Raw genomic sequence first — 23,930 nt, forward strand, 5'->3', positions numbered from 1 at the left:
TAAAAATTGGTCTGAGAGGGCAACTTGTTTTAACTAACTGTAAGGGCAGGAATGGGCACAGGGCAGGTTTTCTGATCCAGCAGAGCTGGTGAAGGAGGAGGGAGTCCCGGAGCCCTCGGTGGCTTTTGCAGGTCTTTTATTTAGATTTACCAGGCACACGGCAGGCAGGGGTTCTGGGGGGCCGGGAGGCTGGCAGGCCTCCCCCCCCAGCAAATCCGCACTCTCTCTGGGCTTTCCCTCCGGCTGTTCTTTCGCGATCTCTCAGCTTCTGTGCTTTCCTGCTTCTCTGCTTCTGCTGGCGTCCCCGTGATGCCTCCCCGAAAAGCCCCGTCTCAGCCCAGGTGAATCCCATCTACCTATGCCCACACCCTACTCCAGGTGCCCGCCATCAGGCATGCATTCAGGACCGCAAGGATCCATCATCTGTCCTGATGGCGGGAGGGCAGAAAAGCCTGATACTGTTAACTTACCCTACACTAGCACTGAAACATAGAAACAACAGGAAGAAATCACTAATGATTGGAAGAAAGCAAACTTTAAAAGAACTCCACTAGACTCAAGAACTATAGAATATTTAAATATGTACACATATATGGTAGTGCATATATAATTGTCTCAAAACTTTTACGTTAATAGGTGACACTGTTGTTTGTTATTTTTAATCTCCCCTTCCTGCTCTGCCTGGTGTTTATAGTGTATGAAGAATGGTGTATATCCATAAATATATATGTAACAAATACTATATATATATACACTATATATAAATATCATGAATACTATAGATACAATATATTATGTATATATGATATGCATGTTATACATATGTTATCTTAGGTTCTTTTGTTATGGAGTCAACATTTCTGAAAGGAAAAGTGCTCAGTTTACGTCCAGAAATACTCCAAGTGACTTTTAGATGTTAATTGGTTCAGGCTGATGCTATCAATGCTAAATGCTTTTAAGAATCTTCTAGGGGGCCTCCCTGGTGGCGCAGCGGTTGAGCCTCTGCAGCGCCCATTGGATCCCCGGCTGCTCCCTGGCCACAGGAGGAGGGTCCCACATGGCTCGCAGACCTCTCCTGCCGCCCGCTGCTCCCCTCAGCAGTGTACTTCGGTCCTTCTGCCTGCTCTGCTCCCCGCTCTGGCTCTGGTGAATTCTCTCACCCTCCCACGCTTCTGACTGTACCCAGTGCTTGTATAAATAAATAAATAAATAAATCTTTTTTAAAAAAAATGTTCTAGCCCACTGAGCCTCTGGCATGTGAAGTGTTGACCATTGATCATAGGTGATGCTTTGTTCTTAATTTGCTTCCAAACTGGCTTCCAAGTACTGATGAAAGCACAGGCTAGAAAATACTTCTAGAAAAATGCTTTTGCTGGAACTTACTTTTAGAACTTCTAGAATAGAAGGAAGTTTTGGTCTTAGGCTAAATTAACTTTACTTCTTTCTAGCTTTGGAATCCTACAAATACACCTCCATTTGTTTTCATTTTTAGGTATTTCAAACCCTTTTTGTTTGAAAGTATAAATTCACAGAAAATTGCAAAGAAATGTACAGAGAGGCCCCACAAACCCTTTATCAAGCCTCCCCAAAGGTAACAGCTTATATTGCTCTACTAGTGTATCGAAGCCAGAAGGTTAACATTGGTACAATCCACAGCATATTTGAAGTTCACCAGTTATATATGTACTCATTTGTGTGAGTGGGTGTGCCTGTGTGTGTAGCTGTGCAATTTTAGCACAGGTGGAGCGTCATGTAACACCACTGCAATCAAGATACTCCCCTTTCAAGTTTCCTTCACAGTCACACCTGTCCCCACAACAAATGCTTCAAAACCACTAACCTGTCCTCCATTTCTATAATTATGTTCACTTCTTTATCTTTAAATGGGCTTGGTATTTTATATCATATTGATAGTTCCAGAACTCTTCACAAAAGCTGCTCTTAATATTTTTGTCATAATTACAAAAGGTATCCATAGTCACTTTAGAAATGCCTGACAAAAAGGAAAATGGAAAAAAAAATTACCTATTAAATCCCATCACCCAAAAGATAAGTGGTGTGCAATTTTGATGTTTCTCTAGTCTCCTCGATTCTGGGATCCATCATGTAGAAAACTGAAGTTCTGGGAGTCAGGACTTGTTGGAGACAAAATTGTGAATATAAAATTACCTTTCTGTTATATGAGTTAAGGGATTGGATGCATGTTACAAAAATCCCAGCAAAATGAACACCATCATCTTGGGGTTTTGTTTCTGACATACAAGAAACTGGGAGGGCAGGACTGGGCTGATGACTCAAGCATGTACCAGCAACACAAGCCTTCTTTCCTGTTTTACTTTCCTGAGCAAATTGGCTTGTAGGTATCCTTTTATTAATAACACAAATTATTTTCAGAAACTATTCTTTGTGGATTTTTGTTAAATCATGTAGGCCAAATTGGGTCACATAACCATTCCATGCTGCAAAGCAGGATAATATAAATATTTGGTTTCCCAACCTCTAGAGTAGAATACAGCGAGGCAGAATGAGTTAGCAACAACTTTTCGGTAGCCAAACACTGTACTTTTAGTTTTCCATAATCATTTGTATTTGAAATTTAAATACATATTTACACAGATGGACTTATTTTTAAAATTTTAGCCTGCTTTTTTAACTTGCAAAATCATAAACATTTCATATTAAAATTTCATGTAGCCACTCTGCTGCAAGGACCAGCAAACAACCCACAGGGTAAAGCCTTATCTGCCTGTTTCTGCAAATGTGGTCTCACTGAAGCCCAGCCACACTCGCGAGCTCACGTGTCCTCTCACTGCTACGTGCCTCAGTGGCAGACTTGTGTATGCTGACTGAGACCACAGGCTGGCAAGGCCTAAAGATTTTTCTGGCCCATGAAAGAAGTTTGACACCCCCTCACTCAACAGCATCACTTTTAATAGATGCTGATTCTCAGTGCAATGGATGGATAGTCCCTAAATTATCTAATCAGTATTGAGTTTCCAATATTGAAGTTATTGAGCTTTTGCCATTATAAAGAAAACATTGATAAATACCCATAGACATAGTTGTATGCATATCTCTTTAGTTATTTTTATAGGAAGAGAGGGAGTGTATAGTTTAACAGTTAACAGTATATTCTCTGAAGTTTGAATGCCATATTCAAATTCTGGTTTACCAATCACTAGCTGCGTGACATTGAGTAGATTATGTAATCTACGGACCTCAGTTTTTGCAGTCATCTGCAAAATCTACCTCACAGAGCTAGGTAGATTACATGAGTTAATGCATGCATAATGGGCCTCCCTGGTGGCACAAGAGGTTAAGCACAGCACTGTGAAGCTCTATGCAGCCTCTGAAGCACGAGTTCAATCCCCAGCTGTCCAGGGAGCTAATTCACATGGCACAACAGACCTCTCCTGTCTCACCTGCTGCTCCCCTCTGCATTGTATTTCAGTCAGTGTGCCTGTTCTGTTCCCCACTCTGTCTCTGGTGAATCCTCTCACCCTCTGCCTGTACCCAAGTTCTTGTATACATAAATAAATAAATCTTTAAATACACACGCACACACACACACACACACACACAGTGTTTAGAAAATTGTCTGGTCCTTATGAAGTGGTATATATTTATGCTATTATTATTATTGTTTTGTCATTATTATCATTAGCAGTAAATTAAATTCCCTAAAAGTGGAATTGCTCAGAGTGTACATATTTTAAATTTTATATTACAAGCAAATAATTTTCCTAGTATCTGAGCAACAGTGAATATTTTAGAAAAAATTATTTTCTGACATTTTGATAGGTGAATAATTACATGGTGAGTTACAGTTATTGTTCTTAAGTGTAGCATTCTTTTATTATTAGCAAATTAATAATTTTCTTGTCTATTTGATATTTGAATTTTTTATTTTATGAATTGCCTTCTTTTCCCTTTATCCATTATTTCTAGTTAAGATTTTTTTTTAAGATTTATTTATTTATGCATATAAGAACTGGTGTACAGGCCAGAGATGTGGGGGCAAGGGTGAGAGGATTCACCAGAGACAGAGTGAGGAAAAGAACAGGCAGATTGATTGAAATACAGTGCTGAGGGGAGCAGTGGGTGAGACAGGAGAGGTCTATTGTGCCATGTGGGTAGCTCCCTGGCTAGTGATAGGACTCATGCTGCAGTTGCTGAGGTTGTCTTCAAAGTGCTGCATCTTAACCCCTTGCACTATCAGGGAGGTTCCCCTACATAAGATTTTTTTTTAGAAATTATTTTTGGGAAGTATTTTTACATATCAAGGATATTAGTTTTTTGGTGTCTATACTAAATTTTTGCCTCATATTTTTCTTTGCTTTTGAATTTTTGTTTTGATGTCTGTTAACTAAGAGGTTAAAAATTGTTATGCAGAACAAGCTATCAATTTATTTCTTTATGACTTTGGTCTTTGATTTCTGGTTGGAAAGAGTCTCACTATGATCCAATATATCTTTACTCATTTTTAACTTTTTAATTATCTAAATTTTTTAAAGTGTTTAACCCATCTGGAATTCATTCTGGAGTGTCGTGAAAAGCAGTACCTAACTTTTTTTAACTGAATGGAAGCCTAGAAAGATTAAAAAGTCTTGAGTTACTAGCAAAAGGTATCATTTTTTGACATATATTAAAATCTGTCATTGATTCATTCATCTTTCTGCATGTTTTAATTTATTAGAACTTTAATTATCACAACTTTCATAATTTACTCTAATTTTATAATACATTTGTATCTGCATACCTTTTCTTTTTAATGCCCAATTTTTTAAAAATTTATATTTTGGGGCCTCTCCTGGGGGCACAGCTGTTGAGCACTGGGCTGCAAAGCTGCCTGCAGCCTCTGCAGCACCAGTTCGATCCCCAGCCACCAGCGAGGGTCCCACATGGTGCGCAGACCTTTCCTGCCATGCCAGGCTGCTCACCTCAGCAGTGTACTTTGTCAGTCGGCCTGTTCTGTTCCCCGCTCTGGCTCTGGTGAATTCTCTCACCCTCCTGCGCTTCTGACTGTACCCAGTGCTTGTATAAATAAATAAATAAATAAATAAATAAATCTTTTTTTTTAAAATATTTTTTAAATAATTATAGATTCATGGGACACTGCAAAGAAAGTATAAGAGTTTCCATGTTCCTTTACCCAGTATTTCCCAGTGATTACATCCTGAGTAACTCTAGCACAATAGTAAAACCAGGAAATTGACACTGGCATAATGTGTGGAGCAATTCTATGCCATTGTATCACATGAATATCCTATACCACCATAGCAATTCAGTTGCAAAACTGTTCTATCACCACAAAAATCTCCTTTGTTCTAGCGCTATTTATTTATACATAGATTTTTTTTTCCCCACCCACCATCTTGACCCTTGACTACCTTCCGTAACCCACGACAACCACTAATCTGGTTCCCATCTCTATAATGATGATATTTATAGGGTGTTACAGATGGGAAATTATATAAAATGAACATTTTGAAACAGGCTTTTTTTCCCTAAAGTTTTTGATCAACTAATATTTTCTTCCTTTTTATTGCTGAGTAATGTTCCTTGGTATGAATGTACCACAATTTGTTTAACCATTCACTTAATGAGAACCTTGCATTTATCTTACATATATATACCTTCCATAAGCAATCATGTACAAAACTTTGTAGACATAAGCTTTCACATCTCTTAGATAAATGCTTAGACATGTGAATGATGGGTCATTTGATAAAAGAATGTTAACAATTTTTAAAAAACCTCTAAATTATTTGTGTGACCATATCATTTTACATTCCCAGAGCAATGAAGGAGGGACACAGTTTCTCCTGCTCCTCATAAGCATTTGGTATTCTCACTTTAAAAAATTTCAGTTTGATGATCCAGCAATTCCACACATAGGTTTTACCCAAAGGACACAGAAACATCAATTCCAAAGTGCACCTGCACCTCTATGTTTATAGCAGCACTGTGTACAATAGCTAAGCTTTGGAAACCGCCCAAATGCCCAAAAATAGATGACTGGATCAAGAAGATGTGGTACATACACACAATAGAATATTACTCAGCATTCAAAAAAGATAAACACACACAATTTGCAGCAACATGGATGGAGCTGGACGGGACCATGCTCAGCGAAAACCTAAATAAGGGACCTATAATAAAGAAAAAAATCAAAATCAACAAACAACTATGAACCAGAGACTAAGGGGGTTGCAATTGTATGGGGAATATAAAAATAAAATAAAATAAAAAAATAAAAACTTTCAGTTTGGGAGCCTCCCTGGTGGTGAAAGGGGTTAAGTCTCAGCACCAGGAAGCTATCATCAGCCACTACAGCATGAGTTTGATCCCCAGCCAGGGAGCTATGCACATGGTGCAGCAGACCTCTCCTGTCTCACCTGCTGCTCCCCGCAGCAGTGTATTTCAGTTAGTCTTCCTGTTCTGCTCCCCCCTCTGTCTCTGGTGAAACCCCATCCAGCATCTCTGGCCTATATCCCAGCTCTTGTATGTAGAAATAAATAAAATAAATCTTTAAAAAAATTAAATAAAAATAAATAAAAATTCAGTTCTTCTGTTAAAGATATAGTGATGCTTGTCATGGTCTTAATTTGCATTCTCCTAATGGTTAGTGATGTTGAATATCTTTTCATGTACTTACTTATCATCCATGTATCCTCTTGGATGAAAACTCTGCTCATGTCTGTTGCCTATTTTCTAATGGAGTTTTTGTGTTTTCCCAAATCTTTACTTATATAGACTTTGGTTACTGGGATGTCTAGTATTTTTAATTCATTTTTGTATATGTCCTTTTGCTTGCTAATCCATTCACTGTTTTGTACATGGAGGGTGTGTGATATATACTCCTAGTCACTGTGTGCAGTGTTAAAGATGTAGCAGCGAACAAGATTGAGCAGTTGCTCTCATTAAGGACACTTTCTGGTTGAATGAAGGAACAATTGGTCAGAAATCTTAAAATAGCTAATAGAGTGGCCGTCCAGAGGCAGTTAATGTGTGAGGAGGAGAAATGGAGGGATCAGTGCTCCAGGAGAGTCCAGGGCATATGGTTCCTATCCAGAGTGTCTCTAAGAGGCTCTGACCACATTTTTAAAAACTAGTTTGCACCAAAGGTTCCATCTTGACTTTTCAGTCCTCATCCTGGAAAATGTGACTAGGACAAAGAACGGATCTTTTTGCCTTTGCTAATTGTAGAACAGGAGCGATGGATGAGCCACATTCCAGATATAAAGTAACCTGCAATAAAACCTATGGGACTTCTATTTATGATCTCACCATTTTGTAAGATCTTATAATCCCTGTAAATTTCTCAGGTGGATTGATTAGAGCATGCAGGCTATTGGTTGTGTGATTGACAGCAAAAGTGAAAAAAAAAAAAAAACAGTTGCCTCATTTGTTTGAAGATTGTGAGAAAGGGGCCTCCCCTGGTGGCACAGCGGTTGAGCGCTGGGCTGTGAAGCTGCCCGCAGCCTCTGCATTGCCAGTTCAATCCCTGGCCCCTGGTGAGGGTCCCACATGGCTCCACAGACCTCTCCTGCCGCTCCCGCTGCTCCCCTCAACAGTGTGCTTTGTCAGTCTGCCTGTTCTGTTCCCTGCTCTGGCTCTGATGAATTCTCTCATCCTCCTGCACTTCTGACTGTGCCCAGTGCTTGTATAAATAAATAAATAAATATTTTTTTTTAAAAAAAAAGATCGTAAGAAAGGTGGTAGCTAGGAAGAAACATTCCACTCTGACATAATTTTGAAAAGAGAAAAATCCCAAGGAGATGAGTAGATAGAGGATGGTAAGAGGAGAAAACAAGTGCCATCAGTCGGGTCTCCTGAGAAGACATTAGCATTGAGACTGTTAATGGTGTAATGTCAGTACTTTGTTTCGCTATATTGCTGAGTATTAGATCATTGTATGGATGCAGAACTTTTTTATTTATACATTCACAAATTTATGGGCAATTTAGATAGCCCACAGAGGCTGTATATGGAAGGACCTCTAGTAAAGGAAGGAAAGCTTCCCTCTGGTGACTGATCAACTTCATGCCTGAGAATCTTTTGAGAGTTGGGGCAGAAGGCAAGCTCACTAAGAAATCCTCCCAGAGAATTTTAGAGACAACTACTCCATCTTCATAAACCTCAAACAGAGACACTATGATGAAAAAACATTAGATAATTTATAGAATGAACACTTCTGATAAAATTCCATAAATACAATAGAGGTATTTGTTATAAGTGAGAGTATTATTGATTTATATAGAAAAATGTTTCATGAAATGATTATTCAAAAGTGATTCCAAAGAGGGTTAAATCCTTTCTCTGTCTTAGAACAATACAGGCCCCTAGGTACTTGTCCCTCTGTGCATAGTAAGGTCTTGAACACAAATAACCAGAAGAGAAAAATCCCCTGATGATTATGAACCTTCTGTGATTTCACTAATGATCAGAAGGGAGTAAACAGTACCCTAAGTAATAGTGAGACAAAATGAAGGTTTAACAGACACCCTTAAGGACAGAGAAATGATAGCAAAGCATTTGCTTGGATAAAGAAAAATGTTCTAGGAACAAAAAAAAAAAAAAAAGTGATTCAACTGGGGAAAAGTGCCAACTAATACCTCTGGGGCATTGTCCAGAGAAATGAGGTAGTTAATGAGCTAGAGAAACCTGAAAAGCAGTGTTGCTGAAAGAGACTAGGACAAAAAGACTAAGAAAACAGGTAGGTGTTTACAGTCTCATCTTAAAGGTCAATTAGCTAAGTGGCAAAAGCAAAAATAATGACCAAAGATAGAGATTCTTAGTTATCTAACCATCCTGATAGTTACAACCATATTTTAAATATTACATTTTTGAAGAATACTGCTGCACCATAACTAGGTCAAAGTGCCCCATGGCTCAAATAAATGATAGTGCTCTTTTCCAATTTTTAGGGGAAAATGCTATCTAGCAAAGTTTCATAATTTTAAGGTTTCCTCCCATAAGTATTTCCTAAATTCTTGATGTATATTCTATTTCTATGTAAGAATTTAATGTTAGATGGTTTGTGATTCAATCTAAAGTCATACATGAATTTATTTTAGGTTTGGACTCTCAAAATGTTCCAAGAAGAGCTCTGAAATTTTTCAAACATCCCACCTCCTGAAGAATTTTGAGAATCACTGGTCGAAGAGCAGGCAAGATTCAGAACAGTATTAAACCGAAGCCAATAGCTTCTAATTATTTTGGGACATTGTAATTTTACTATGTTTGGTATAAACCATGTTTCTTGTTACACAAGAGAGGTGGAAAACAAAGAGCCTAATGAACATTACATAATGTATTGCCCCAGTTTCTTTGGCTTTTAAGTGAGAATATGAAGGCTGGAAGGAAGACAACAAGGAATCTTTAAAAGTCATGTAGTACTTTCTTCAAATCACATCACTTAATGCCAATAGTCAACATCAAGCATCATTTAAATAGTGCATTGATATGTATTGTGTTCAACAGGTTAAGCCACATGCCCTTGAGAATTTCTTGGCTGCAAAAGCAAGATGGAATCAAATGATCTAGTTTGACTTTCTGCAGCCTTTAAATAAATAGGATATGTATAGCCACCACTTCACCTCGTGAGGTGAGGCACTCATTGTGAAAGAGTCATCTCCATAAAAAGGGTATGTCCATGCTCCCCACCCCACTTAATGAGGGGGAGAAGCTGAGATAAAGAGCAGGTGGGCTCAGATCATGTGGGGGGACACACAAAAGAGAGACACAGGGAAGACTTAGAAGAAAAAGAATCATGTGGAAAAGAAGGGCATATTTGCTTCTTGGTTTTGGACTTGTGCCAGGGACTTGGGGAAACTTGGAGGAAAAACATGGAGGAGAGCCAGGTAGAGACCCTAGGAAGGGGCATGGGGCTAAAAGACCTGTTGGGGCGGAGGGGACGAGGGCTGACAGTGTCAGCCATTATCTTGATTTGTACTTTGATTTTGCTCTTTCCTCCCAGACTTGCCCTGACCCCTTTCACCTCCTTCTTATGGGTCCCCCACCAGAAGGTGTCTTAGACTTGTGACAAGCTTTTTGGCCTCAGTGGCCAAAGCTGTTTGGCTGGGCATTTATCCATGAGGGGATGGGTCACTTTGGGTGTTTTATTGGGAAACTCGTATTCTTTCCTCTCTTCTCTCTCTTTGCACACAGATCCTATTAAAGTTCTTTCACACAAATATGCCGTTGTGCACAGAGATGACCAGGCACCTTTAGAGCATGCAAGTGCAAGGGTCCTGAGGTAACACAGTCTGCCTGCTAACAGCAGCACCCAAGAAAAGGGTACAAAAATCATCCATTTTGACATAGTTTGGAAACTCTCTTGCTCTGAGACTGAGAGACTAGTTGACAGTTGGTGTCCTTACAAGCCAGTGGATAGGGGCACAGAAAATCAGAGAGCTAGATCCACTGGTGGAGCCTTGGAGCTTAGTAACTTCCTGAAGCCTGACTGCTTGCCCTGCCCTGCCCTGCCCACCACCCCTCTCCTGTGCCCTCAGCTTTACTGAACTCCTAGAGAAATGCCTTTACTGCTGACAAAGGGGAACTGCAGGTACTCACTGGGTTTCAGCAATTCTAAGGTAAGCATTCAAGTTCAAGTTCTTAAAATGACTGCTACAAATCGCCATCTTTGCCCTTTCTCTGCCCTTGACTTGTGGATTCTTGATTTTGATTGTAACACTTTATTTATCTAAATGGGAAAAACATTTCTTGGGTGCAAAAAAACATAAAAAAAAAGACAACTGTGACATTGATTGGTATCAACTTTCCCAAAAGTATAATTTATCTAGCATTTTATTAATATTAATGTCATCAAAAGCTAGACAGTATAAGTGATTGGGAGGAATTGGAAGGAAATCTGCTATACAGCTTCCCTTTGTGAAGTGAATATATCAAGTTCTTATACATTTTGCTGTAAATACTCACAGCTCTACAGACTTTTCCATGGTCAACCTTGATCCTTGGAGGGAGTGGCATTTGAAAATAATAAAATGGGAAATACTTTGAAACATTATCTCTGCTTCTTTTGCATATCATCTTCCAATATACCATCCCAATATTTTGCTTCTATACAAAACTGTAATAACTTTACTGTGCCTGTCAAAAAGGGATGTTAGCATCTTTCTCCACAGAAAAGAAATATTTGTGGTGCTTTTCTGATATAATGATACCTCATTCTTCTTTAGTATAAAGAAATCAGTTCAGATGGTTGTTGGTAAGATTTTATAGATATTCAAAAATAATTTAGTGTAATAAATGTGTACTTTTCACTTCCGGAAAAATATATTATTTTGAGCCCATCTTAATCATTTAGCATATATTTTATGTTTCTAATAAGATCAGAAGAGTCTCATTGGGTAATATTATCCTATCAGTGCTGATGAATTGGTTTAAGTTTTAGACATGTATGCCCTGTGATGGTAATTTTCCATGACAGAAGCAGTTTTCTCTTTCGGTGTGACCCTCAAAGAATAGAAATATATTATAGATATTACTAGGAAGTCATCTGAGTGGTGTGTGTAATACGAAAATATAACTGGATGGCATCCCCTTCAAATTTAATGCCTTACTCTTACCCTTTGACCCCCAATGATCTACAGTCCCAAATATTAATGTGCTATAGTTCCATGTGCAATAACTCAGCAGCAGGTATTCTAAAACATTACAAGGTTTTGAGAGACCTCCCTTTTAAATTCCTAAGTAGTAGGGCAAATGTAGGACTCATGATGATGGCAATGGATGGGTGTGAGATTTTGTAAACCTAAGTCTGTGCAAAACACACTCCTACCCTAGGAGCATGGAAGCTCACATGATAAGGAGGTGAGAGTCGAGACCAGCAAGCCACGGCTGCCTCGTTGGGACTCACTGAAACCACAAAGGAATATGAAGAACCTCTGCCTGTCTTTTGGATCTGACCCAAAATTCACAGGTGGCCTTTACCTCCATTGCATTCCCAGCAACCAGTCCAGCGCCAAAATGCAGCCAGCACTTTATCAGTATTCGCCACCATTGCACAACCATTACCGTCTAACTAAGGCTTTCCAAGCCTCAATGCCTGTAACCAATGCAGTGTCTAAAGTGGTGGCCCCCAAACTTCTGTATAGAATGGGCTTAGGGATGGTGCTGTAATAGGATAGGGGACATTTACCTAGCAAGGATCTGGTATCTACTCTCATGTGTTCGTTTAGGGATACTTTGTGAGGGTGGCAGACTCTCCGAAATACACTGCTGAGGGGAGCAGTGGGCGAGGCAGGAGAGGTCTGCTTCGCCATGTGGGTTGCTCCCTGGCCAGCCGGGAATTGAACTCTTGCTGCAGATGCTGTGGATTGCTTCATAGGTTGCGTATTAACCCCTTGCACCACCAGGGAGGCCCTGGTTGCTAATTATTTTTTAATGAATCTAAATTACAGGCTAAAAGGTCATGACCCCAATTCTTTTTCTTCCCCAGGAATACTCTCAAATAGTCAATTCTTTTTCAGCTTTCAGTTCTCAGTACACATTCCTTAGTGAAGTCTTCCCTGAACATCCAATCTAAATTATTCTCTCTAAACAGTCAATACACCCTCTTTAAATTTCTTCGTAATACTCATCAAGTTTTGAAATTTCCTCGCTTGTTTAGCTGCTGGTCTACCCTAAGAGAAAGGACTTTCTACAAATTACCATCTCATCCCCAGTGCCTAAAATGGTAACTATCACAGAGTAGGTACTCGATAAGTGTTTGTTGAGTGAATAAATGCCAGAATCAAAGAGCTGGGCCCACAAGAGGTACTTAAAGAAGTGCTTATCAGACAAATCAAAGATCTGTCACCCAATCTTGTGTTTTACTTGTGAAAACCAGTTCCTTATCTGCATGCTTCTTCTTTCCTGCAATTCACATCATAATTAAATTTTTTTAAGAGGCATGGTTTTTATTTATTTTTGTTTTGTTTGTTTGTTTGTTTCATTTATACATGCACTGGGTACAGTCAGAAGTGCGGGAGGGTGAGAGAATTCACCAGAGCCAGAGCGGGGAGCAGAGCAGGCAGAAGGACTGAAGTACACTGCTAAGGGGAGCAGCGGGCGGCAGGAGAGGTCTGCGCGCCATGTGGGACCCTCCTCCTGTGTCCGGGGAGCAGCCGGGGATCGAACCGGCGCGGCAGAGGCCGCGGGCAGCTTCGCAACCTAGCGCTCAACCGCTGCGCCACCGGGGAGGCCCCACATCATAATTAATTTTGAAAGATCAAATGTGTGAATTTCCTATTAGTTCTCAGTGGGGCGAGTCATCATCCAAAGCGCCTTTAGAGTATTAGAAATAATAGAAGCAACATTGGTGTGGACATTTAGAATATTTGGGGAACTTAGGGCAAACGTAGCTGTGAGTCTCTTCTTGGCTGCAAAACTCTTCCAAGATCAGCTGTGATCTGCTTTCAGGCCTGCCAACATACCCCGGTTTCTCAGCTTAGACCTCAATTATTTTATGACTTACAATCCAGCTTTGACAGTGTACATGGAAAATGTGGGCCATAGAGGAAATTGAATGTACAAAAATGAACCTACTTATTAGAGAAAACAACCCCTTGGACGTCTATAATTGAGAGCTTGGTGGTTTATAATGTTAACAATGAATGGGTTTGAAGGCAGAAGTGAAGCTGTCATTGCCATATGCCCTTTAACTGGGAAGGAGCTAGAAAATCCCCCGCCCCCTCTTCATGGTCCTGTCTGATGTGTTGAAATGAAGGCTCTTTAGATTTTTCATCATTTCCTCTCCTTTGTAGTGGCAGCATTTGGGCTTGAACTCTTGGACGCAACAATTGGGCTTGATCATCACCTTGACACTAGCATGAGTTTACCTTAGTTTCCAAACTGAAGTTCTTGAAAGTGATGCTGAGCTCAGTCTCAGAGGTTCATTTGTGGGACTCTGGGGAGTAGAGGTGGAGGCAGGCAGCTTCCCTCTGGCATAGAAGTGTACCATGGGGAAGGGCTGAAATGAACCATTTAACTTTTAACTGAGAAACCCCAAAGTCAAGAGCAACCCAGCTGTGGCAGTGCCATCCTTGGGCTTCTGAGTTCTATTGTTTCACCCAGGCTCTGTTTAATGTTTTCTTTTTCTGCCTACTCTGTTCCAAAAGAAATCTAATGAGGCATCCATCCATGGTTGCACTTTATATTTCCTATTTTATCAGGCTCTTTTGTTTATTATATGTACTGGAAAAATTGTGAGACTACCAAAGGTATGTTGTTGTGGGGTTGTAAATAAAACACAGAATTCCCAGTGAAATATGAGTTTCAGATAGGTAACAAATGCAATAACTTTACATCTGCTGCATTTGCAAAGTTATTACATTTGCAAAGTTATTGCAATTGTTGCCCTATGCAATAATTTTGCTTTTCAGTGTAGGTCCTATGCAATAATTTTGTTATCTAGTGCTTAATCTATTGCTTCTTTTGTCATGCTTTTGTTTTTTAGTGACAGGGGTATGAAGAGAGTGGAGAAGGAACAAAGAAAGAAGAGGAATGAAATATTTATCTGCATGTTTCTTCTTTCCTGCAATTCACATCATAATCAATTTTGAAAGAGCAGATGAATGAACTCCTATTAGTTCTCATTAGGGCAAGTTATCATCCAAAGTGACGTAGGGACTGGTCGAACTTGGGATGATAGTTTTTTTCTGTTGCAGAGATGCCATGAAAAGACTTGACAGTGCTTTCCATGAAATTCTCAAACTTCCAGTCTGAAGGATGTGCTCTTGGTTGTGTTTTTACAGACTTCTGACTGTAAAGTGACATGAGTTTGAAATGTGGGTTCTTGAGTACATTAAGGGGCCACAGTGAATTGCAAAATGAGCAGTATAGCAAAGGAGAAAGTGTGATCTCTTTCCTGGAGATGTTCTATGCCACATGGATAAGCACAGTTCAATCACAACAGCTGATGCTGGAACACCATTTTGAAGAGATTAAGTGCAATCCCTGGATGAGGATAGTGAGCTGGGAGAAGATATTAGAATAACAAGGTAAAATTAAATGTAATGAGTGTTTACATGCTAAGCATTCGTTTACATGAAATGGTTTATTCTTACAACAATGCTATGGAAAACTGAGGCAGGCAAGATAAGTCATTTACTTAATTAAATTAGTTAGTGGAAGATACGATACCAATTGTTCCCACCACCCGTTATCCTAAACCACCTGCTTCTGCAACCTGGACAATTGTGAAGGTGTGGCAAGTGGAGAGTTTGCAGCTGTTAAGCTGTTGACATGAGCAAACGTCCCTAAAATAGGTAAGTTCTGGGGATACAGTGTATAGCATGGGGGCTGTAGTTAACAATACTGTAATGTAGATTTGAAAGTTCCTAAGGGACTAAATAACCATGGATGGCAATAAATAATACTTTTGTATTACATAGAAATATTGAATCACTATGTTGCACACCTGAAACTAATATAATGTTATATGTCAGTTATATCTAAATAATAATAATAACAACAACAAACCCTCTCCCCTTGCACACTCCTAGAGACCAAGAAAGGCCTAAGTGGGCCCAGGCAGGTCACTGCTCTCTCTATAATAGTCCTGGAGAACAGACCAGTTGTGAAATGATTAGCGTAAGTCAATGGGTTGTGAATAAATTATGATACAGAAGAGATTACATTAGGATTGTTTGTAAGAAAGAGCAAATGAAAGGCTCCAGGTCAGAGTCTAATCTAATTGAATTAAGCTCTTTTTTTCCCTCTTCTTTTTTCCCAAGGCCTTCATTACTCTCCTGCTACAACATGTTCTGAAAGTTGTGCAGAGCTCTGCACGCATGAGACAATAGTGCTTTATTATGATTAGGTAGCCTGAGCCCGCAGTCCACAACAGGGTGAAAGGAAATGTCCCACAATCTCAGAAATCACCCTAACTAAAACAGCCAGTGAAATTAGATGGATGGTGCCTCCAGAAGGGTCAAAGCATCCATGATGCTTTAAAAATAACTCCATATAACTTGGAAACCCTTGGGAATGTATGTTGAAACTATATTATTACAGAGGATAAAGGATTCCACTGGAAACAGATGTGATCTATTTGATTTCCTCTCATACCCTGAGCTGAAAACAAAGAAAATAACAGAAGGTTATAACATTCAGGTTAAATAGAACAGTTGAAAGTTCAAAAGAGCTCATTTTAGAAGGAATCTTTTGAATAATAAACCATAAATTGCATTGCAGCCTTCAGGATAAGAAAAAACTAGTCCTGTACCAAGGCCTATTTGTTTAGAGAAGGATTCTTCTCCAAATCCCTCAAATGAATTTTAAATGTGCAAATGATGGTTATCATTTATGGAGAAAATTGAAACTATTAATGGTTTAATCCACCTAAAATCCTAATGAAGTCCTGCAGTATAATTCCTGTTTACACAGCTCAGCAATCAGAGGTCCACAAAGGATAGGAGTTTCCACCCATGTCCCTGGCAGTCAGATCTAGAGTGAAATGAGATCGTAGACCAATCTTTGTACAAAACACCAGCTTATTGGGATTCAAGAAATCTGGAAGCTTGGAGCAAAAAAAAAAAAAAATGTTTAAAAATGACAACTAGACCTAGTTATTTCTCCTTTGCAGTAGTTTCCCCAAAAAGGAAACCGCAATGTTGTGGCTTGTTTTTAGTGTTTCTAGAGTCTGAACAGTAATAGGCAGGTGGAAGGTGGGTGATCATCCTCCAGATTCACTATTTGCTTAAAAGGGTGACAGAGCTAGCTACTTAGCTACCTTTTAAACAGGTAGGTGCAGGATTTCCTTCTAGGGAACATTTCTCCTCCATCTATCCTCTCTCCCCACCTCACATTATCATTGTCCACATTGTATCTTTAAACCTGTATTTTTTCTTCATTATTCTTTGGGAGAAGTGTATACTCTATCTTCAAACAGAAGTGAAAGGTGTACACTGAGGAACACTCTGGAACTAGAACTGTGGACAGCCAAGCCCTCCAGTGTGGTTCTGTGGGATCTTGAAGAGCAGAAGTCAAAATATGCAAACCCCCACTCCCATGCCAGTGTTCCTGTATGGACCCCAAAGTTCAGAGTGCATTTGTTTTATCTGCTCCCCTGTTTTCCTCCTGGATCCTTACTGCTTTCACCTCAACAGCTAATTGAAATAGTCCTTACTTTCTCAATACTCTAGGGAGAAATCCTGTTAAATTTCTCTTTTCCCTGTCATTTTCTTTACAGTTGAGAGGACCGGGATGAGCTAGAAAACCGGCTCCTTTTTCTCCCCCCTCTCGCTTTTTTAAAAATGACGTAGAGAGTTTGGACATCTGCCCTACCCCCACCTCCTCTCTTTGATTTTAACCCTGATTCCTGGAGAATTACAGTTTTCCTTTTAATGCTCGCTGATGAACGCAAGGGGTGGGCGCAGAAGGCGCTGCCCGAGGAAGAGCCTGGGGGCGGTTCTCTCCTGGGGCTCCAGCTGCCTGAGTCGGCGGCGACGCCGCGGTCCCGAGGAGGCCGGCCCCAAAGCCGGCTCCGCCGAAGCGCGAGGCCAGCAGGTTGCCGGGGCCACGGGTCCCGCCGTGCGCTCCGCGCGGCGGGGGCGGCTCCGCTCCGCTCGGCCCGAGTTCGCAGGGGGACAACTTACTGTGTTCGCGGTGCGTCCACACTGCAAACTCCCAAGTGGGAGGGGGGCAAACAGCAAAGGCTGTGTCGCGTCCAGGAGTGGAGGCAACAAAAGGACAGAGAAAGGGGGAGACAAGGAGGAAGGGAGGGCGCGGAGGCACTTCTCCCTCTCACCGGAGCGCGCCCCTCGGATGATGATGGGGAGACCCTCCGGGGGCGTCGGCCCTTCCTCTTGCCCCTCTGCGACCCGCTGCTCAGACAGGTAGTTGGAAGAAAAAGAACAAAGCTTCAGAGCAGGCCGGCGGCGGTGCAGGACGCCCCAGGGGCCGGGAAGGCCAAGGGAGAGACGCCCCGCGCCCTGCCCTCCCTACTCGCGCGGCCGGTCCTCCGCCTCCCCGCGCGCCTGCAGGTCCTGTGACGGGGGGTGGCGGGAGCGGCTCTTCCGAAGGGACGGGCTGCGGGCTGGAGAGGAAGTGGGGGGAGCGGAGAAGGCGGGCGGGCGGGCGGCGGGGAGCGCCGCGAGGAGGCGGGAGGCGGGGCGGGGGGCGGGCGAGCCCCTGAGCCGCGGAGTCGGGCCGGGTACCGACTGCCATCCTGCAGCAATTTTCCTGTGTCATGGCTCCGGTCTCTTAGCAACGGCCTCGAGTCCGGCTGCCCCGGGCCCCGCTAGGAGCGGTCGCAGCAGCCGCGGGCTCAACTCCACCCGGCGGAGCCCGGCGCGCCGCAGCCACACAAAGAGGCGCTGGGGCCGGCGGGGAGCGCCGCGGGAGGGGAAGCCGAGGGGGGCCGGAGGAGCGGCGCGGAGAGAACGGCCCCGAGGCAGGATGCGGGATGCCGAGGACCTGACACTTCTTGCAAACTCTTGGGAATGGCTCTCGCCGCGGCCCCGCAGGGGGCGAAGAACCTGGGGCAGGCGTTCGCCCCCGCTGGGCTGCTGAGTAGCGCGCGGATGGAGGGCCCCGAGGCGCTGTCCCTGCGCTCCGCCTCCGGCTCGGGCTGAAAAAGTTTCTCCATGGTTCCTTTGTGTTGCCCCGGCGCCCGCCTGCCCTTCCAGAGCTGCCCCAGCCTTCCCGGGTAAGTGAGTGATATTGTTTGCTTAGAGTGCTGCCATTTTGAGCAGTTTTGTCTGTCCTCACGCCCAAGCTGGCCCTTCCTTCCTACTCCTCCTGCCCGGAGCCACCCGGTCCCCCGGGCTGATGTTCGGGGAGACTAATTTTCCCGGACGGGCTACACGGGATGCGCTGCCCAGAAAAGACGAATTCAAGATTGCCCTCACTCCGCTCCTGCCCGCGTCTGTCCACGGGCGAACTCCCAACTGCTGCACTCATGTGACTCCAACACAAATAAGCAGACCAAAAGGAAGGGCAAGGGGTTCGCTGCCTGGCCAGCGAGGGGCCGAGGGCAATACCTGGGTTGAGTCCCGTTTACTGCAGGGCGCTCGCAGCCTGTGGGCGCTGAGCCTCAGACGCGGAGTGGGGCTTAATCCATCATGAGCCGCGAACTTGAATGTCTCTCCCAAGCAGTTGTATTTTTAGACATCTCCCTTGCTTCCCCCATCCTCCATTCCTTGAACGCGGAAAGACCAGCACCAGGCAGTACATTTGCAAGGGCGTTCAAACTCGACTGCTAAGTTTGTTTTCCTTCATTAGGCATGAAGAAAATCCTCCATGGAAGGGTCTTCCCTTGCATTTGACCTTTGTCAGTATTTCATGTCAGTTTGGTGGATACATTGGAAAGGAGCTGAAGGAATAATAAACTAGGGAGTTAATTACTATGTATTAAAGTAATTTTAAAGATTGTTGAAATTCATTCCGATCTTCTTGCATCTACCCAGAGTCAAAGCTGCCTTGCCAAAGAGATATACATGTGGGTACCTCCTCCAAGATGCCCAGCGTCCTGGTGCACCTTGTCAATACCCAACAAAATGTTAGCTCTTCTCTCCTCTGGGAGAGCCACCCTGCCAACTGAGTCTGGTTTGCTTGTAGAATCTCTGGCTTCTAAATCTTTAAAATTGTCACATCTCTAAATTGTTATATTAGCCATGTTGGAGTCTCTAATAACTATAAAATAAATGTGCTTATTTTGGAGGGTTAGCCGCTCTGTTTTTTGTTTTCTAAATAGTCTGTTTGTATTTACTGGTACAGCTCCTTCTTATCATTTAAAAGGTTTATTGATGTCTTCTCTCTACTGACTCCTCTCTAACCCACCCAGTGTTTTTTATTACTGAATACCAACTAAGTTTCAAGAAGATATTGATTTACGAGCATTATAAAAAGCTGATTACCATTTGCTTTTCCACCAGTGGAGAAAAGATCCAGCCTATACTGATATAATGGAGGAATTGAGGGCCAGAGCTTTTCACCAGATCCAATTAAAAGCAAATTCTACCTGAGTAATCCCACATTTTCAATGGTAATTTATTCTAAAATGTGTATTATTTTATAAAGGATAAAATACCAAAAGGCTTATCAGTGATATCTAAGCCTTTCAAATCCATACAGTGCCCTTAATGGGAGGGAACACAACCAATGGAACACAAAATGTTTTACTCTGGAGATCCAGCAGGATTGGTATTTTAAGAAGATAACAGATCCACAAATTCGCATCTGTGCATGTACCTACCCAGGCTTTATTACAAACAACTCAACTTCCTTTAGGATAGTCCATAGATTGTTATCACCACCCCCCTTCCTAAAAATGACCTCATGAGAAAAAGATTAAGAAAACAACTGTCACTTGCGGAAATGTCATTCTACAAATCATCATTATTATGTAGTCTGCTGCACCCAGTTAATTGCTTGCTCATTTGAATATTGGATTTCTGAAGAGTACTGAAAAGTGCACATTAATAAGGGGTCAGAAAGCTATTATGGCAGAGTGGGCTCTTTTTCTTAAAGACTGTAATTTTCCCACATGAGAAGAATGTCTTTCTCTTAGAGGTTCTAGGAGACTTCTCAAATTCCCCGATGAGATCTGGCACGTGATACCTTAAGGGAGTTTCTCTGAAGGAGGAGAGGAGGCCAGGAGGAAGGGCCTAGTTATATAACCAGTTACCTAAAACTAAATATTCCATCCCAAGAAGCTGTCCAGATGTTGTAGAAAAGAGTTGAGGAAGACTGCCAGAGAGATCTGCTTGCCTTTAGCTGTAGGAACAATAATGGGTGAGACATAACTTTGTGAAGGGATTTCTTGTCAGAGTATTGACATCTATTCTCCTGGCAATGATCTCTCTATAGATAAGTAAATAAGCCATCTATCTGTCTACCTGTACATGGCCTTTCATTTTCATCCAGAGAAGTGAATTCTTTTTGTCTTTATAAAATAGTAACTTGTATGACTATTTTAGTGACTTTGGGCCCCACATTGACAAATTCCTCTGCTTAGAGACATACAACTCCCCTGGCAGCTCCCTGGAGAAATCTTTGGATTCCAGTGGGGAAAAGGGAAAGTCTTTTTACTAGAAGACTCCTCAACCAGTACTCTGAGACCCCACATTTAGCTTTTACCTATGGTTAGAACTCGTTTACTGCCACCCAGGAGAGTTGGAAATGAACGATGTTGAATATTATCTACAGAGTGTGTGTGGGAGGGGAAGAGACCTTGTCCCTCGAAATGTTTTATCACCTCTATCAATTACAGCAACAATTCTCCCCAATCCTCCTACCTCCCGTGCTCCCGGACCCCTTTATATGGCGCTTCGCTTAGTGGGTTAAAGGCCCTGGGGTGGAGGTCGCACACATGGTGGGATCTGGGAGCAGGACAGTTGCAGCGCGTGGGATGTTGCTGCAACCAAGTCTTTACCCTCTGACTGTCTTCCTCTGCTTTGCAGCAGGAGGAGGTGGCGGAGCAGCTAGTGGACAGCTGGCGCCCCCCCTGCACAAGCCTCCGCCCCAAAGGCTAGCCCCTCACTCCACTGGCTCGCCATGATCGCCACCGGTGGCCTGCTAAGGATTTCCGCCAGAAAGCAGGATCCTCTCCGCCCCCCAAGCCAGGTCCCCAAGCGCAAGCGGAAAGCCAAGAAGAGGCGCAAGAACGACGTGGTGGTGGTGAAAGGCAAGCTGAAACTGTGTTCCATCTCCGGGCTCATCGCCCTCTGCGGGATCCTGGTGCTGCTAGTGGGCATAGCCATGGCGGTGGTGGGCTACTGGCCCAAGACCAACGGAGCCAACAGGGAGGGGGGCAAGCAGCTGCCGCCAGCAGGCAGCAGCCACCGGGTCCCGACCACGGCCAATAGTAACAACAGTGGCAACAAGAACCGGTCCCGGAGCCTTCCTGGTACTCCCGAGGGTGTCAATGCCAGCTCCGTGGGCGCGCCCAGGAGCACGCCCCCAGCGCTGGCGGCCGTGCCTCCCGCGACCTCCGCTACGTCGGTGGGTTTCTTTTTCCGCGTCTTCTCTGGCTACCTGCACTCCGACAAACTCAAGGTCTTCGGGCCCCTCATCATGGGCATCGGCATCTTCCTTTTCATCTGCGCCAACGCGGTGCTCCACGAGAACCGGGACAAGAAGACCAAGATCATCAACCTGCGGGACCTCTACTCCACGGTCATCGACGTGCACAGCCTCCGCGCCAAGGACCTAGCGGCTGCTGCGGCCGCTGCAGCGGCGGCCGCGGCCTCCTCGTCCTCGGTTCCCGCCTCGGCGCCCTCCGGGGCCGCGCCCCTCAATGGCTTCCTTAGCTACGTGCAGTCGCGGGGCTTGGAGCTCAAGCCCGGCAGCTGCGGCGGCGCCGGGGACGCCTTCGGGGCGGCGGCGTTGCTGACCAGGGGCTCGTGGCCGCAGCCCACAGCGCCGGGCGGGGGCGGCGGCGGGGGTGCTCCGGCCGCCGCGTCCCCACCGGACCTGGTCTCGTCCCCTCGAAGCCCGCGGGAGCCCCCGAGCCTGGCGGAGGCCGTGTACAGCATCTACCGCGAGCGCTCGGGCGCGGCGGGCCGTCGCCGGGCCACCCCGGTGGCCGCTGCGGCCATCGCGGCCGCCAACCGCAGCAGCAGCAGCCCCGCGCCCTGCAGCCCACCTGGGAGCTGGGGGCGCCAGAGCACCGCCAGCTCCCTCGTGGGCTCCTCCCTGAGCGCCTTCGCACTGCTACCCTTGCCAGGGGACCGCGGCCAGGAAGGAGAAGGGGACGAGGAGGGCGCGAGCTGCAGTTGGCAAACGCCCCCTGGGGAACGCGGATCCCGGGAGATCCCACGGGGCGAGCTCGACCTGAGCTTGACCGACCTCCCCGGCGCCGAGTGCGGCGCGCGCTGGGAGCCCGGCGAGCCGGAGGAGCCCGAGGACGCGGCGGCGCGCACCGCCAGGGGGCAGGGCGGCCGCTTGCCCAGGACCGGCAGGTACGCTGCCCTGCGGCGCCGCAGCACCAGCGGGCTACCGGACTACCGCGCGCCGCCGGCCCCGGACCCCCCGCCCTCCCCCAGCAGCGCGGACCCAAATTCGAGCCTCCTGGCCAAAGCTGCCTCCCCCTCGCCCCCGCTGCGGCTGGAGGACTCTCCCCAGGCGAGGCGGGACTCGCGGAGCTCGCAGTCGGATGACGGGTCCTGCAGCAATAAGGGCTACACCCCCCTCCGGGAGATGGGCACCTCCTTGGAGTCGGTTGTGGACACCGTAGCCAGTCAAAGTCAAGACTGTGCGGCTGCCCCCGCTCCGGGCGCGGAGCCAAGTCCCCCGGGAGATTCTAGCCAAGAGCTACCCACGACCCAGTCGCCTCTGTCGGTGCAGAAGCAGTTTACAAACAAAGAGAAACTCTTCATGATTTCCAGGTCTCACGCCTTAGGGGTGGAGGACAGGGAGCTGGAAAGTACTGGCATTTAGGGAGAGAGGGAGCGAGCAGTTGAGAGGTGGGGGAGGAGAGGAGCGAGGAGGCAGGAAAAAAGCCTCCCTGGAAGCTGAGAGCGTAGAGGTCCCCTCTTTCCTTTGGTGAACTTGTCCGAGGAAATCATCCAATACCCAAAGAGCTGCAGAATGTTATCCTTGAATTGCGTTCACGAGATTCCTGTAGATAACTCCAAGCAATTTTTTTTTAAAAAAAGCAAACTAGTCTTATGTCTGATGGTGATTGTATGTTCCATGAAAACCAAATGTATTAAAAGGTCAGCAATCTAGTGCATTAGATAAAATTCTCTTAATTTTCTTAGGATCAAGATAATATATTTTTGACAGTAACTGTGCACTTTACTCCAACTTTTTTTTTTTAACCCCTAATTTCCCTAATCCCTGCACTCTGCCTCTGGTTTGTACAAACAAACAAAAACAAAAACCTGACAAGCTCTTTTTCGCCTATTGTTTTTTTTTTTTTTTTTAATGGAGCGTAGAAGGGTTTGTCTCAGTTCTCCAAGAACTGTTCTTACTAA

At 44.3% G+C, this 23,930-nt stretch overlaps 1 protein-coding gene across 1 annotated transcript; it reads left to right on the forward strand.

Moving 5' to 3' along the window:
• Window positions 1-21,507: 21,507 nt before the first annotated feature.
• TMEM200C (transmembrane protein 200C) lies at window positions 21,508-23,391 on the forward strand (the record flags this gene model as incomplete). Its single annotated transcript, XM_084252144.1, has 1 exon — window positions 21,508-23,391. One exon carries the CDS (start codon window positions 21,508-21,510, stop codon window positions 23,389-23,391), a length of 1,884 nt encoding a protein of 627 aa, XP_084108270.1.
• Window positions 23,392-23,930: the final 539 nt, after the last annotated feature.

Source organism: Talpa europaea (genome assembly GCF_964194135.1).
Source record: "Talpa europaea genome assembly, chromosome: 13".
NCBI classification, from domain to species: domain Eukaryota; kingdom Metazoa; phylum Chordata; class Mammalia; order Eulipotyphla; family Talpidae; genus Talpa; species Talpa europaea.